General features: G+C 33.4%; 1 protein-coding gene across 2 annotated transcripts in view; it reads right to left on the bottom strand.

Moving 5' to 3' along the window:
* LOC149418279 (neurotrimin-like) overlaps positions 1-18082 on the bottom strand; it is a 183798-nt gene that overhangs the window by 140904 nt on the left and 24812 nt on the right. For both annotated transcript variants that reach the window (XM_089638440.1, XM_089638441.1), the window contains exon 2: positions 2257-2514. In XM_089638440.1, the coding sequence (XP_089494566.1) occupies positions 2257-2317 (61 nt within the window). In that variant the 5' untranslated portion in view covers positions 2318-2514. The remainder of the gene's footprint in view (positions 1-2256; positions 2515-18082) is intronic.

The raw sequence follows: 18082 nt of genomic DNA, 5'->3' as shown, positions 1-18082 counted from the left end.
TGTTTGGTGCGGTTTATGGTCTGGCGGAGTCATTGGACCTTACTTTTTTCGAAAATGAGGCTAGAGCAACAGTTACGGTGAATGGATTGCTATCGAGAGATGATTAATGATTTTTTAAGGCTGGAATTGGATTGTATTGATCTGGACAACGTTCACTTTCAACAAGACGGCGCTACGTGCCACACAAGCAACGAAACCATTGATTTTTTACGATTGAATATCAAAATAACACCTGTTATTGGAAAACCCTGTAGTTTTTCAGCTTAATTTTTAAAAGTGTTTTACTTGATCATGTCATGTTTTCCTCGGGTGTCCCCAGCTTTGTTTACCATTTACTAATGTGCGAGTATACCCCATTGTCACTATTAGAATATTACATTAAATCGAATTTTATTCAAATCCGTATCTCATTCCAGTGCAAAATAAGTCTTCTTTAAGCGTTCACGACTTTTCTACTATTCTTAACATTCTCCAAACAGTCCTGGTACTAATAAGAACCAACTAATAAGAAAAGCTCAGTGAAATCGGTTGTTTTCGTAGTTTTTGAGTCTATAGGGCACAAACAAATACAAATTCACTTTTATACATAAACAAAATGTTAAAGAACGTACTTAACTTATTTTAACCAGTGAAATTGTTGAAATGAGATCCCTAAGGCGTATGTGTGGTAAAACCATGTAAGATCATGTGAAAAATGTGGAGATTCGTATAGAGTTAGAGTCTGATGTAATCGTAATGAGTGAGATTAAGAAAAGGACGTTTGGATGGTTTGGGCATGTAGAACGAATGAGCGGAGAAAGTGGTGTTAGAAAAATATATGATGCGAATGCGAATGGTAGCAGAAGTCGGGGACGCCTCATGAAGACATGGCACGAATAATAGAAGAGTATTTACGAGATGATCTTTGAATGTGAATAGGCAAGAAGTGTGTGCCAAGACCGAGTTGTTTGGCGGTCCGTCCTCTTTACCTACTCCTGAGGGGAAACGGCGTGATGGTTAGTTAGTTATTTGAAGTAAAAAATACACTGAAATTTTGGAATCCAGTGACATTTTTGATGTTTTTTTTCAACTTAATCCATAAAAAAACAGTAGGTATTGTATAGTTTGGTTCTAGCTGAGGGATTGTTCGGTTACTAGGCAGAATGACCAGTGAAGACATGTGGAAGAATTTTGCTTGGCTTTTAAATAACAAAAATCATCAAAAAATAGTTTATTTGTAAACAACTTCTGCTATATAGATATTATTAGATGTGGCAGCTATTTAGCCTTACGAAGGCATTATCAAACTATGGTGAGACCACTTATAGACCATAGGTCTATTTATATTACTTCAGTATAGTTACTTATAATGAAATTCTAATTGCTTTTTATTTTATTACCAGTGCCCTTATTGATTTTCTAGCATATATATATATATTTTTTTTTTTTTTTTTAAAGAAAGACAAACATTCCCAGGTTACGAATAACCCAACAATGTTTGAAAATCTCCTACTATATTGTGGTAAATCGTTGATGGCTATTGGTATGGTGAAAAGCAAATAAATTGTTGTGTTATGTAAACTCTCAATCACATTATTTTTACTTGTTGTCCATGAAAGTTTTTGTTACAATGATTTAAAGCATAAAATCAAAATAAGTTATACCTAGTGAGATTTTGACATCCATGGTTGTTTAAGAATTGCAGATAAAGTCAGTAATGAGAAATGGGATGAATTATTGCCAGCGTCACAGGTATTTTTTGTTATTTTGGCTGTTAATATTTAAAAAACTTAAATAGGTTAGTTTTATTAATTATTTTCCCTAAAATAAATGAAAAAAAATAATGTTTTCGTAATATTCTTAGATAAAAAAAATCCACATTAAAATAGCTTAAATACCAGATTATATTTGTCATACATATGAATTATATTGTGAACTGGTAACATCTGCAGTGGCGACGCCCCTCAGTACAGAATATTTTTTCAAACTTCTGTAGTAACATCTGATTTTAATTATATGACGGCCTACGTGGTCGAGGGGTGATATCATTGTGTAACTCATTAAAATAATTAATTATTAATTTGGAGCACGTTCCAGGGTGGAAGACACTCTCAGTATCGCCCTGATGTAAGACCACCGTTCAGAATTGAAACGGTGCTTGAAATGGCTTTGGCAGTGTTTGGTAACCAGATCCGAATAACCATGTAGAAAAAGTGTTCTAAAACATGTGGTGATCGTAATCGAACCATGAATAATATTGTTAAAAAATGAACTCACGTGTCCTGATGAGCAGGAGAAGGATCACGAATGGGGTCAATGTCCTTTCTGCTATCGCCATTTTGAATCTCGTGTTACTTCACACGAAAGTATCAATCAATTAACTATATATTTCTATATATTAAAAGCACATATAGGTTACTTTTGATGGTTACTTTATGGTTCACTTGGTGGAGAAATGTTAATGAAATTATCATCTGTTGAACGAAAAAAACTTTGTTTTTTTCACTTTTGAATAATCCATCGCCAAGATATGATCTGCAAAAAAGGAAAACATGTTATTAGAACATTTTATAAGGTATATAAATAAAATAATTTGGTATAACTCAAAAATGTTAGCTTCATACACTTTTTGTATATTTTAATACAAAGTACTTTTCATATGAAATAGATGGGTTTTCAATTTAGGAGTCGGGATTAATAATAATAATAAATGTTTTATTATCTTCTTTTTTGTAACAAATATATATATATACAGTGAGGATATCATTATATATATATGGTATCTCCAGTGCTGAGGATTTCATTTACATTTTATAAAAATTTCGTAGTATGGATATTATAAATATAATAAACCGTGTTTTTTCTGAAATAATTACAATAATATATTATGGTGTTTTTTTTCAGTTGACTGGTTTAAGTCTTTGTTTGGTGTTTGTATCTAGCTTTTTATTTGAGTTTTGAATAGGAGTGGGATTATGTTGTAGAGTTAAGATTGTTATAGTTAAGCGCACTTGAAGTGAAATGACACTAAACTGCGCTATATAAATGCCATGTTATTTTTATTATTATTATAGCATAGGAAGCTTTTTTGCCCAAAAGTTGTATTTGTAGTGGTGTATTGGATATATTTTATACTAGTGTTTCTAATACGTGTGTTAGTCGTTATATTTTGTGTTTTGTATTTATGAATGTTAAGGTGTATTGTTATAGATTAGAGTTGTTTAAGTGACATGATATCAGGTTTGTTGAAGCTTTTGTCAGTGCTAGTTTTTCTTGGGTCTTTAAAAATAATTTTCATAATGTTTTTTTGGCTTATAATAATGATTGGATTATTTGTATAGCACCGTTTTCCTGATAACATTTTTTTGTGAGAAGAGATTTGAGGATATTGTCCTTCACACTTCCCCATCCTATAATAGCGTATTATAAGAGCGATATGCAAAGAGCCATGTAGATCTTCATTAAGTCTTTTTTTACTGCGGAAATCGCCGATGGTTTTGAAGAAATACTATAGATTCAGAGTTTTTTAAATTTTCATTATTTAAATAGTAAATATTCTCAGTCTATTAAAAATTTTGATTAATTTTTACACCTTGATGAATTACATGGTTAACGTTTTCCAATGAGGAACAATTTTTACAATGCCCAATTAAGTGAGGGGAGCAATGAATTTATGCGTTCAGGTTTTCTTCCGAGGTTTTGGTATTTTTATTTTATTTTGGAAGTGATGAATTTAATTTTGTTAGTTTCAAGTGTAAGAGAGTGGTATAATAGCCATTTTTGATTCTGTTTGGTGTGTCTTCTAATTTTTTAAATGCTTTTGCCCAATTATTCGCACTTATTAGAAGAATTATGGGTACCACCTTCCCGGGAACCATTTATTGGATAATCAACACCTCTGCCACAAGTATGCCAGGGTGCCTGGGTTCATAGGGTGATCGGAAGAGAGAATTTTACCTCTCTAGCAGAACTCCATCGACCCTATCGCCTCGTACCGCAGTGGGAGGGATGGATTCATACATCTGTCACTTCTGAACTCACAGATCCCCAGATTCCTACCCAACCATCATACCTTGTTTCCTTCCCTGAAATTCCTCTCCTAGCTTTCCTTGAAAAGGCCCTCCACATAGCATCCCCAAAGATGATATAGGCACTGAAGGAATTTATTTTTGCTGGGCTTTCTTCTTGGGCTGGCGACAGCTGCATCATACTGGACAGTTTATGTTTACTTAAACTTTAATATAGAGTTGTAATTTTCTACAGATCGACAAACTTCTCCATGCATACAAAGGCGTCCCTAGAGCAGATTTTGTGGGTTTAAAAAAATAATAGTTTCAGATTGACACACTTGGCTTTATAGATGGTCAAAATAGGAATTAATTACATTAGACTATTTTTAAATCAGATATAATATATTATTAAACATCAGTAGTTATATTTATTAAGTAAGTACCTAGAAATATAGAAGCGTTATATTTTAAAGTAAATTCGAACACTCAATTGTTTTGTTTTCGTTGACAACGCATTTTTATTAATTCATATATTTTTCGTGTTGATTCAAATATTTTTTTTAGGATCTTGTTTAATTTTTTTTATCGTGTTTTCGTATTAACATTTTGTTATTTAAAAATATAACAGTGTGGAACTCAAAATGCAAAATAGTACGCTAAAATATTTATTAGATTTGTCGAGGATGGGCGAGTTCACTGTGTTAGGAACCAAATTTAAAATATCCCACGGATCTCTCGCCCCTCGAAATTTTCTCAAAAAAAGGCCTCTACCAAGGCCGACACAAAGACGCCCCAAGAGACTCCCTTATAATTTGAGGCCCAGAGATTCCTTCGGAAAGGTGCTGAGACCGAATCCCGGCCAGAGACAGGACTTTATTTCCCGAAGATCCAAAATCATGTTAAAAAAAGTGACACCTTCGCGAGGTTCAAGAAGAAAATTATCCGCAACACACTCGGGTGTATCAGGGTCTCAGCTGAGAGACAAAAAGCCACCAACTGAACATCACCACCAATGTCAACACCATCACAGTAAGCTAAGAAGACGGTGCCTGTCCCACAATAGCAGATTTAAAGCGTGGCAGGCCCTTAGAAAACCTCATAAAAGACGTCAACCAAGATCGAAAAAAAAATCAAGCCGCTCTTGTAATTTGAAACTGAAAAACTGTTTCGGAAAATTGTTAAAGCTGAATTCCAACAATGGAAATAATTTTCTTGGCGGACGAAAATCCGAATGTACGTTAAGAAAAGCGACTCATTCACGAGATTTGAGAAGAACATTTTCCGATCCACACACAAGAATATCCGGACTTTCGAGATAAAACTGCATCGTCTCAACATCTTCACCATCGCGTAAGAAGATGCTCACCGCATACAAAATATCATAAACCTTGACCCACTGAATAAAACAATAAAGCGTCCAAGGCTTGGACTCCAAGCCTTAAAAATGTATATTGTGGTGGATCTACAAAATTTGTTTGTGTTGAAGATAATATCGAATGCTTGTTGCAGAATATAAAGTGGGTAATATACGTAATTGTAAAAAGCATTCACTTTGTGGCTCATCATAATTTATAATAAAACACATAAATTTGTTTTTGACTACGACGGTTTCAGCACCTTCCCGAAGGAATCTCTGGGTCTCAAATTATAAGGGGGTCTCTTGGGGCGTCTTTGTGTCGGCCTTGGTAGAGGTTTTTTGAGAAAATTTCGAGGGGCGAGGGATCCGTGGGATATTTTAAATTTGGTTCCTAACACGGTGAACTCGCCCATCCTCGACAAATGTAATAAATATTTTAGCGTACTATTTTGCATTTTAAGTTCCGTGCTGTTGTGTTTTTAAATAACAAAATACAAAAACTCGATAAAAAAATTAAACAAGATCCTAAAACTATCGTGGTCAAAAACAAATTTATGTGTTTTATTATGGGTAATATACATTTTTTGATTTGTTCCGCCAGATGTTGGTTATTCAATTCAACTATCATATGCCATGTTTGTGTACTGTTTACAGAGCTTTTGAAATTTGTGTGTATTTATTTTTTTATTTTTTTTATAGTGAATACCTCACAAGAGTCCCAACTGCTCCCGTATGGAGCCAGTGAGACTATGGCATCCCCAATTGGGGGATGTTGTGAGTTTGAAGGTACGTAGGGAAGGGAAAGAGGAAGGTGGGGAAGTACCTGGCTATTCAGATCTAGTCACTAAACACGGCTAAAGCCATTTGGAGCAACGTTTCAATTCTGAATGGTGGTCTTACACCAGGGCGATACTGGTAGTATCTTCCACTCTGGAACGTGCCGCAAATATACTATATATTATTTTAATTAATTAATTGTGTATTAACACAAATTAATCAAATAAAATTTATTTGCGCACGCCGGGTTCGAACCCGCGACCTTCGGAATGGCAGTCCAATGCGTTACCACTGGACTATGCCGGCCGTCGGCCAGTGTTCAAATTGTTAATGAAAATAAACGTAATGCTTTTAATTTTTTCTTTTTTTATTGCAACATCTGATTGAAAGGCGCGATTTTCTACAATACCAACATTATTTTTCATGCCATCTAGACTATAAACCCTTTTAACATTAAAGCTCCCTATTGTTACCAACATCAAAATGATTTAATTATTTCATATATTTATGCTTTCAACTTATCGAAAAAACGTAGGTACCTCTCGAAATTAAGCTTCTCGAAAAATTATCTTATTGTTAAAATAAAATGTTTGTAAATAATCCTGTTTCGAAATAACATATTCCTAGTGAGACAGTCACAGTCTTATAACAAAGAAGAACACAGAAATGCTATGTGGGCGTATTTCGGTTCCAATTATTTGCCCAATCGAGGCTTAAAATTTCCTATTCGAAACTGTGTTTATGAAATTCAAATGGGATGGAGATCTACGATGTCAGGTGAGTGTAAGTGAGGCAGGACGCTGGGCTATTGGGCTAAATTAAATATTTGTTTATTTAATTAAATTATTGTATGGTAGGCACATGTGTAAGTGAGGCAGGACGCTGGGCTATTGGGCTAAATTAAATATTTGTTTATTTAATTAAATTATTGTATGGTAGGCACATCGAGTTTTCTTCTACATTCTATGGGATCAGTGTATAATAGTACTATTTTTAGGCTCTGTATAAAAAATATGTGTAAAAATTCACCTACATGTACCTAATAAATACAAAAAATATTAAGCCACGCGTTTAAGGGTTAACATTTCCACAACAGTTATTTATAAACATAATTTTTAAATCTTTAAGATGTGACTTACCTAGGAAAAAGTTACCAAATTAGGAAACCTAATAGTTTTCATTGAAGCTTTGATTGTATCTTATTTCTGACACCTGTCTCACAGTTTTAATACTAGTATGTTTAAAAATTACACACTCACGCAAGCCCCATGTAATAGAAATAGAAAATATTTGTGGAAGTCAAATGAAGGTCTCATACGTTACGTTTTAAATTTTGGAGTTAAGTATGGATATCGCCGTCCCGCGAATTTATAGGATAACCAACACTCCAACCCCAAGTGAGTTGCAACGCTTGGTGACTTAGCAGGGGTGCCCGGGTTCGTGTGGTGAGGTTTGTCTATGTTTTTGCGGCGGATGCGTTTGTCTACCTCCTGCGTGGCGGGTTTGATCGGCAGAGACTAATTGAGGGAGACCTTCTGACTTCTCCAGGCGGACTCTCGACCCAAATCCTTGCAATGCAGTGGGAGGGATGGATTCATACGTCCGTCACTCCTGGAAATATTGACCCCCAAATTCCTACCCACCCCTCATACCTTTTCCTTCCCAGAATTTTCTGTCATTCCTTTCTCTAAAGAGGCCCTCTACATAGCATCCAAAGACGACATAGTCCCTGAGGGAATTTTTTCGTAAGAGCTGCCTGTGTTGAACTAATAAAAAAAATATATATATATATCGGTTTAGTGTGAGTAACAATGTGTACACTGAAATATATTTTTAAAAACATGATATACAACAACTGTGCGTTGTACAACTCAGGCGTTGCTTAGTGACCAACAATTGTGTGTATTTAGTAAAAATTAATGTGGTTACTCTCTAGCAGGATACAGTAATCCCTTTTTCATAAAAGATGATTTCACACCCACATACACACAATATGTGTATCGGTACACAATACATTGACAAAGCGCCGTGAGGGAAAAATGAACCTTTACAAAATTAACCCCTTCTCTTATAAAAAATCCCACACTTTGAACCGTAATTTGGGTGTTGCGTTCGATCTACAGTCTACTTAGATGTTCAATCTACTCCCCCTTGTGCGGTCGTGTCCAGAGAATAGCCAGTCCGGGGCATTGTGAACCCTACCTTACTCCCTGTCCATTCATCCGTTAATGAAACACTATTTTATTTTCACGAACGCATAATCTTTTTGGCCATGTGAAAGAAGGAAATAACTCAGATTAGGGCTGCGATAAAAATAAAATAATTTTAAAGCATCGAAAATCTTAGTAAAATAAAGCTAGTCTTCAAAGTAAAACATCTGAATCCTTATGGACAAGCTATGGTTTTTTTGTGGGGATATTTTTGAAGTTTGAAAGCATCATTTGAATGCAAAAAAATGAATATTTTAGTAAAAAAAATAATGGCGATAATATCAATGAGACTTCGGCTTCTACAAAAACACTTTTATTGTAATAGATTGACAATGGCTCTTATTATGACATTTGTATTTTTGACAGCTAACGACAACCTAATGAACAAATCTAGTGCCATCTATGGGTGATCTCACACACTAATATCAAAGATATTACGATTACCATGCCCAAGTAATGAATCAGTGAAAAATAATGATGGATAAGAAGGAACCATTCAGTGGTTCAACGGGTCACAATATTCTGCAATGACAACCCAGACTGCGCACAAAAAGATTACACTTATATACTATGACTTATAACAAATATTATGAAAAAAAAAAATTAGATGGTGTTTACTTGTATCAGACGGGCAACTATAAGTGCTAGGAATTTAAATGGTTATTGCGATAAGATATTATATTAGGAGGCTCGAATAATTGATATTTGGTATCATCAAAACTGTATTGGTCAGTGGCTGTGTTGACATCGCGTCTGGCGTATCGTATATTCCTAGGCTAATTCCTCCATCACGTCATAAGCCGAAACATTTTCCGCTTACTGTGATGGTAGTAGGATATTTTCAAATATTGCCAGGTAATTCATAACCTGAGAATGTGTATCTTTATTTTAAAAAAAAACGAATAAAAAATACAAGCTGAAGAAAAAAAGAAACAACAAATAACCATTTGGCGTAAAATATTGTTTAAACAAAATGGCCACATGCAAGAGCTGTTTACCAAACCAAAAATATTGTGGATATGATCGAAATATGAATATTGTCCGTTCAAAAAGAATATAAAGAATGAGATTGTTATAAAATATTTACGATGCTTTGACTCACCCCTACTTTTGACTATAACCATGAGGCCTTGTTCCCAAAATTTAGATGGCGCCTCGCGTCGGAAGAAAATGCTCTAAAACCTAAAATATGTAGAAACTCCGAGTACCTACTACTGGACAGATGTAAAAATACATCCACATCACAACCAAAATACAACCACGGATTCAAAAGGACCAAGTGCTTACAGCATTGTTTAAAGTTTTCTTTGTTATGTGTTGTAGTTTTTGTCGTGGTGTTTGTCACTTGATGTAGTTATTTTGGTTTCTAGGGAAGCATTCATTATGGAACTTTTTATCGTCCCCTCAAATCCTCGCAGCCAGAGCCTTTTTATTTTAATACTGACCTGTGAGCCTTTTTTAAAGTTCATTTCAGGATCCATTAGTTTGATTGATAAGTGGGTCAAGTAAGGTGGGTTTGGTGAGTTTTCGGTTGGGCGTGGTAGAGTCTTTTAGTTTAGTATTTTGAATTTATAATCAAATAAACGTACATATGTGTAATATACATGGGTAACGTATTTTTATTAACTTTTGCTTCTCTTACGCAAAGATTCTTCCGCACCACATTCTTTTTTTTATATCACATGCCGACAAACATTACTGGAATACAACTCTACGGCTAGTCGTAGGATAATGCGCCCATGATGTGATTTTATCACGAAAACGGCACTGTATAAATGATCCAACTAACCACACACAGGTGTATATTGCGGAAAATAATTTCCTTCAATTTTATCTTTTGACATGCTGTGTTGAGGGTCTTTTCAATAAATGTAAGTAGTGGAAGTTCAGGGATGGAAAAAAGTTTTATTGGTAATCTAGGGATCAGTGTGTCCAGGAGTGACAGACATATGAATATATCCCTCTCACTGCGGTACAAGGCATTAGGTCGAGAGACCAGTTGGAGAAGTCAAAAGGTGTCCCCCAAACCAGCCTCTCCCGATCTGGCACCCGCGCAGCTGTTGGGCTAGCGCATCCTGAACACACCGGCCGTAGCGAACTACTTGGGGTGACCTATAGCAGAGGTGTAGGTAATCCAATAAAAGGTTCCCGGGTCGGCGCTACCCAAACCCGCCTTCCAAACAGAACCTATATAATATAACCTTATTTACCTGATTGGTCGAGTATTTGCCGGTCTATAATTTGAGCACGTAGGAAGCATCTGTATAAAATTTCCGTAGTTATATAGATAGAAAAACGGTTGTTTCGATTCAATTCATTATACAATTGTATGTAATCCTGTATGATAAGAAAAGTATTTTGGAGGCCCAAGGAAAAAAGTCCTGTTTTCTCATATTCTTTATGATTTTATGTAACCAAAATTATTTAGTACACCGCGACCGCTCCCAAACGCCAGACTTTTTAATACGTAGGATTATAGTTTACGAGGTAAATTAACTTCGTTTATATCAAACGCTGAATTAAAGTGAAGTTTGCGGCCCTAAGCCTTGCTGAAATATGATTATTTCGAATACCTAGTAGCGAGAGGAATTTCACTTCTCGGTGTTTGAAAATAAATTTGCATAATCCGTTTTTTTCAATATTGAGAAGAAAATGTACACTAGAGAAAGAGGGAAAGTGTTCGTTAGGAAGTCTTAGTAAAACTCTTTCCTTTATTTACCTACATAAAACCCAACTCAACTTGTCCGATCCTGTTATGCTCTTACTAGTAATATTACTTTAGCGTTATCAACATAATGTCTTTTCTATTTATTGCATCTTTACTTTGTACTTTGTTTGGAGTCATCTGGAGTTTGTACCAGTTGTCTGGCATCCATTGTTTAAACCGCACTTTAATTTGTACTTCGTTTTGGAGACATCTAGAGTTTGTATCAGTTCTCTGGTCTCCATTGTATAAACCGCACTTTACTTTGTACTTCGTTCCGAGTCATCTGGAGTGTGTACCAGTTGTCTGGCCTCCATTGTATAAACCGCACTTTACTTTGTACTTTGTTTGGAGACATCTAGAGTTTGTATCAGTTGACTGGCCTCCATTGTATAAACCTCACTTTAGTTTGTACTTTGTTTGGAGTCATCTGGAGTTTTTATCAGTTGTCTGGCCTCCATTGTATAAACCGCACTATACTTTGTACTTCGTTTAAAGTGATCTGGAGTTTGTAACAGTTGTCTGGCCTCCATTGTAAAAACCGCACTTTACTTTGTATTTCGTTTGGAGTCATCTGGAGTTTGTACCAGTTGTCTGGCCTCCATTGCATAAACCGCACTTTACTTTGTACTTCGTTTGGAGTCATCTGGAGTTTTTATCAGCTGTCTAGCGTCCATTGTATAAATTGCAGATTAACAAAATTAAAATGGCTTTGTTACAAGATGGTCTTTTGTGAGATTTAAAAATCAATTAAATTAAATCTGATAGTATTATTGTCCCAGCGTCTGGACGGTGTAGGCCCTCTGATTGGTCAAATTTAAATTGTCTGTTTCGGGTAACTTGAATATTAAGACACAATTCCATACTAAAATAGGATCGCCTCATAATAATACGAGATTTCTTCATAAGCATCGTTTCTGCTCATATAATTTTTGGATAATATCGAAGAAAATATGTTTTAGAAAGTTCATAATCCATTGGATTAATTACATTACAATGAAAATTCTCCACAGTTACGTGATTATGTTTGACGATTATAAAAATTCACGCGTTTCTTCAAGATGGCCGACAGAGCGCACCTCTGGCGGTTTAAAAACGAACCAAATGCCTGGCGCGAATATTTAAATATGCAGCTAACAATACTTGACTACTTACCATTAACAAGCGTTTTATAAGAAGATTTCTTCTGGAAGCTTATCACTTTGTAATGGCATTTATCATTATTTTGTTATATTTTTTTTTCCTATTAATTATATCTGATTTTATATTGGCATGTTTTCTAATTTCTAAAATTGCAAAATTATTTATTTGCGATGCTTTATATCCTGAGTGAAGTATTTTAAGACCTGAATTTTTATCGAAAGTGTGATCATTATTTAAAAGATTATTTGCAAACTCAGATTCACTATTTCCATTTATAGCCCTGCGATATTCTTTAGTTCTGACTTCAAAGTTTCTATTGGTTCTACCTTTGTAAAAGAAATTACAATCATCTCAATTGAGTTTTTAAACTCCTGTTTTTTTTGTTTGAATTTTGCTATCATTATTATTAAGAATATATTTCTTCATTGTTATTAGTGTAAAACGCCAGTTGAATGGTACCAGGATTGTTTATATATATATAATTTTAGAAGTATCGTTATCCACAAACAGAATTCTACGCCATTGTTTATTTCTATCTTTAGAAAGACCGTTTGAAGAGAATGTGTTTAATTTTTTTATTTAGTATTTCAACTATCAATTTATTAGAATAACCGTTATTAAATGCTATTTGTCTTATGAATATATTGTTTTATGGTTATATGCTATTTGTTTTTTTCAGGTCTTAAAATACTTCACTATAAATAATTTTTAAATTTTAGAAATGAGGAAACATATTAATATAAAAGCAGATATAATTAACAAGAATTTTTTTTATAAACTCTCTTTTAAATATTTTCCCACTCAACTGGTCTTTCCCGTCTAACGATATTGTAATTCCTAATTATTATAAACCCAGCCTACTCTTACTCCTCCCCCCTCCTTCCACTTCTTCTTTCCCAATTGCAATCTATATTTAATTTTTGACTTCGGTGTATACACAATAAAATGTAAACATTATATTTATTTATTTATTGGACAATTTGCATAGCGCCGCTTTTGTGAGATATCACCTCAGGGGCGCTATATTGTAATAATCTACCTTTATATATAGATTTTTACTCTCCTGATGAAGGTGTATATATAATCTAGCTTTAAACTTTATTAGATACAGTAACAGTTGTAGGTAAAGAATTACCACCAGTTGGAGTAAAATTAACACCTTTTAATTAAACCGACTGCTAATGTCATCGCACAATTACCCTCCTTTTATTCATAAACACGGGTACAATTAATCAATATGTAATAATCTATTATTTAAGTCAACTTTGTTAAAACTATCTTTAATTGTGACAAACTAAACGATATTGATTCAACTTATAGACATTGACGGTTGTAACACATATTTAAGCACTGCAAGTCTCCTATGAGCTAATTATATTAGGTACGATAACAGTTAATATCAGTTGTAGACATGTAGTCAATAATAGTGTTTCATTTGAAATAATCCATCACAAATACGTAAAATTTCATTTATTCAAACAACTGTCATTCTTATTATGCGTAAATTTAGAATGTTATTATTAATTAACTCCTTCCTGTTCCGTGTTTTAACAATATATATCTATACTCACCCTCTCTCTGTGAATGTTCTAATATCTATCTATTAAATGTAACTGTTGTTAATATCACTTAAAATGGGCGAAGCCCAAGCAAGAGCCGCCCGCAGGGCCTAGCAGAAAAAAACCCGCGGAGCGGGTTTTTAACTGCTAGTTTAAATTAATGCCTCTCCGCGCTCCACACGCTCTTCTGTAATCTTTTAAGTGGATCAATGCAAAGAACATGTAATAATAATTACATTAACATGAAACCAAATGTGGGCATTTACAATGGCGAGCTGACATTTCATGAGAAACTTTTCTATTGTTGTTTATAGAATTCTTTTATGAATTTATTTTCTTTATTTACATCCTGTTTTTTATTATATTATGCTTTTTGTTTATATAATTTTGTTCTATTACTTTTTTTACAGTATTATGTTTTACAGTAAGAAATCTACAAATGATTGTATTTTAGGTGTAAGTGTAAAAAGTGTAAAAGTGTAAAATTAATAAGCCATTGGCTCTGAAACAGTAGATTATTATTAATTAAAAGTCGTGCATACGAAGTTTCTCATTTTTGTATAATTTTTTTTATTTTTTTTTTATTTATTTTTTATTACTTTATTTATTTTCATTTCTTTACACATATTATACATATTAATAGATAGTATATAATAACACAATATATAATACCAAATAGTATACACAAGAAATGAAAATTAAAATGACGCCACAAATAATTTTGCAACTATTGAAGATATGCAAAAATGATTAAATTCAACTATTGACTTCCCAATGATTTAAACATAAACAATATATATATATATATATATATATATATATATATATATATATATAAATATCTAAAAAAGGGCAATTCTAAATTAATTATATATTATAGAATAACACGGTTTAATTAATTTACTAAGGCTAGTATATTTTAGATTTTCGAACGTCCACTATAAAACTCTATAAAACAGAAAATATGATTGTTTATCTCAGCAAAAACTCACCAATCACGAGTTCTGGCGGAATTATTATTTGCGCAGCTCTTCCCGTGAGCTGTTTAATTTTCGTCACAAACTAGATTTTGAGATTAAATTGAATGACATTGAATGGCAGACAAAATTCTACATTTGTGTTGTTGTTGTTGTTTTTGCTCTTGTTGTTGTTGAACTCCGTATAAGTAAGACGAGTAGTATTGTAGTAAGTATAATATTAGTCTCACTTCCAATAACGTTAATATTATGTAATGTCTTCCACCCCAGGATATCTCCTGTATTGTGAAAGTAGATACTTTTTTCAAAAGCCCAACAAGTAAATGAAATCTTTAAACCAGTCTCCGAATTTGGGTGCAAATTCAGGTAGTGAGTGTAGTGACAAGTATGCAATAACACGTAATAGCGATATTTACACGACATGTTTCGAAGTAACTCTTCTTCTTCAAACTGCTGGTAATCTGGTCTTTAAGGTAACGAACCTTAAAGAAAAGATAGGATCTTAATTCGAAGAGAAAACTTTACGAAGAGTTTTAATCCAATAACTTCCTAATGTTTGAATTAACACGATAAAAACCTGCCACGGAAATGCACGATAAAAGCCAAAATGCGTCTCATGTTATTTACCTAAAGGGGAATGCTTCATTAGTTGAAGCAATATCTACTCACGCTATTTCAAAACCCCCACAGAATATGTTATCTAGCAAACTACTTCTTCGCGAGTTTCCAAGCCAAAACTGAGTGGGAGCACCTACGCAGGTCCCTACCTACATACATACATAACCGAACACACCGAAGTAGGGGTAATTCATGTTCGCTGAAAGAGGTCAACTTTATGTACATTTTCAACAAATATACTCATGGGAGATTCGAAGAGCTCTTTAATGCGCTAAAACTCGATATAGAATATATCAGAATGCTCCTCAAAATAAGCTGCATCGAATCTCGATATTTTTACGACGCATTCAGACCTAATAGTGACTGCCTTTTGATGCACTACACTTAAATCTTCAGTACTCTTTTCGGCTCTTTTAATACTTTATTTAATGTTATTTTGCTTACGTTGTACAATGTAATGAAAAACAATCTGCGTCAATATTTTAATTTTTTTCCCTCTATTTTTAAGATACATACTTTATTGTTCTGTACAGTTTTTCACAAATTTTTCACATTTAAGATATAATATAAATAAGAATTCATAAAATATAAAATAAAAGTAAGTAATGGGAACCCACTAAAACACTGCCTGTGTGAGAGTAATGAATGTAATTAAAAATTTGCATGTTATATTTGATAATCTCCTACTACCACCACACTAAGCGGAAAATGTTGTTTGTGTTGTGATGTAGGACTAAGCCAGCCGAGGAATTGAACACACTACGCCTGAGTGGAACCTAAACGCGATGTCAGCTCATCCATCAACCGTTCGTTATTGTTATATAATGGTATATATTTATTGGTTTAAATTTAAAGAAAGACTTAAACATATGTATTTACTTACATTCTCAAAAAATTAGGCTAATCTTTTGGTTCGATTAACAATAATTATTTACTCAACAAGTTGACGTGTGAAGAAAAGTTATTTTTAGCAACCATTTACTATGTTTCTAAGAATGTTTTTTTTGATGTTGCAAATATCAATGCGCGCATTTTTAACTGTATGACGTCTATCGACGCTATAATTCTCGACGCTATCGTATCGTTTACCAAACGAACCCGGCAAACTAGTACAGTGTGCAGATCCCCTACGCACTCACTGTACAGGAGACCTACCAAGGACCTGCAGTCACTGCCTGTACACTCACTGCACACGTATGTCGGACGGGTTTGCATTTATCTTAAGTGCTTGTAAAGCTGATTGAAGTAGGAAATGTTAGACGGACCGCGTAAGCAAAATAAAATAAACTAGAAAGGATAGACCTCAAGACCAAAGATGTCATCAGTAAACAGTTAAAAAGAGTCGGCATTCACATTAAACTCACATATAGAATACTTGTTTGTGATTTGACAACTATTTAAAAAATGTTAATGTTTTTATAGATAGCCCTGATTTACTACGCCTAATTACCTTCCATACACCAGCTAGAACCACTCGATCCAAAATTCTTTTTAATTGCAACAATACCAGTACTGAGTTATTTAGATACTCACTAAAACCTAAATTGCATATAGTTGACAATACTTTCACAAAAATGTTAGATTTGCATGGAATATAGTAACACGAAGGCTATAATAAAATACCTTTTAAATAATAACAAATATTTGAACGACGGTATTTTTCTAAATGGGTTCTATGTAATTTTAGTAGGAAATTTTATTTCATGATTACTGTCCTACTATATATATATATAGTAGGACAGTAAAAAAAACTAATATTCGGGTGTACAAATATGTCTGAAAAAGTTTTTATTTTGATTACTTTGATAAATATATATGTATATAGACTATATTACTAGCGTAACTATTAATGTAAAGTATGGAAATATAATTCATAACAACAGCGTGTACAAATGTTAACTAAACCAGGCAATTTGGCTGTCCTAAAACGGGAAAATTTCCTAGTTGGACAGCCAAAGCTTCCTTAATATGTATGTAATTATTTGTATCTAATAAATAAATAAATAAATATATATATAAAGAAAAATATATTTATATATATAAAATATAAATCATATTTATAATATATAATATATAATATATTATAAATATTATAAATATATAAATCACATGTTTTTAAAAGCCCATATGGGTATATAAAATAATAAATAATTTTATGAAATGAAATTGCGCGGAGAAAACAAAATGGTTCATGAAAAGTTTCAGTGCATTTGAGTGCTAAACATGAAACATAATGCAAATAAATTCTAAAAACAAAACAAAAAACCCAAAATTGGCTGAAAATATAAAGAAGATAGAAACAAACGCTAAAGAGCTGATATTCTTGACAACACCTGGAGAAATCTCTTATTTCAGGAGAGTTTGGGAAGAACAGAGAGTTGAGTTTGCTGTGTTGATGGTAGGTAAGCTAAGGCAAACTATGAACTGAACGCTGACTTGTCAAAATTAGATTTTCCATTTTCTCAGGCTTTTTACTAATACCTACCTGAATGAGCTTAACGACGAGAAAAAAACCTTCAACCGCAATATATTTTTTTAACCTCACGGTACTCTTAGATTCAGTAACGTTTTATAATTTTTTCCACCTATATAAAATAAACTTTTAGAGATTTCGACCAGCTTCAGCAGTTAAAAAAAAAAATGATAATGTGATGTAATGGTATTTGAATTACATTTACATCAAAACACAATTTCGGAATTAATGAAGTTGTGCGTGGGTGCAGACTCCGTTCATTAATTTTATGAAAC

This window comes from Hesperophylax consimilis, chromosome 13 (assembly GCF_061612785.1).
Source record: "Hesperophylax consimilis isolate HC1 chromosome 13, BYU_Hcon_1.0, whole genome shotgun sequence".
Classification (NCBI taxonomy): Eukaryota; Metazoa; Arthropoda; class Insecta; order Trichoptera; family Limnephilidae; genus Hesperophylax; species Hesperophylax consimilis.
This window is presented reverse-complemented; position numbering and strand designations above follow the sequence as displayed.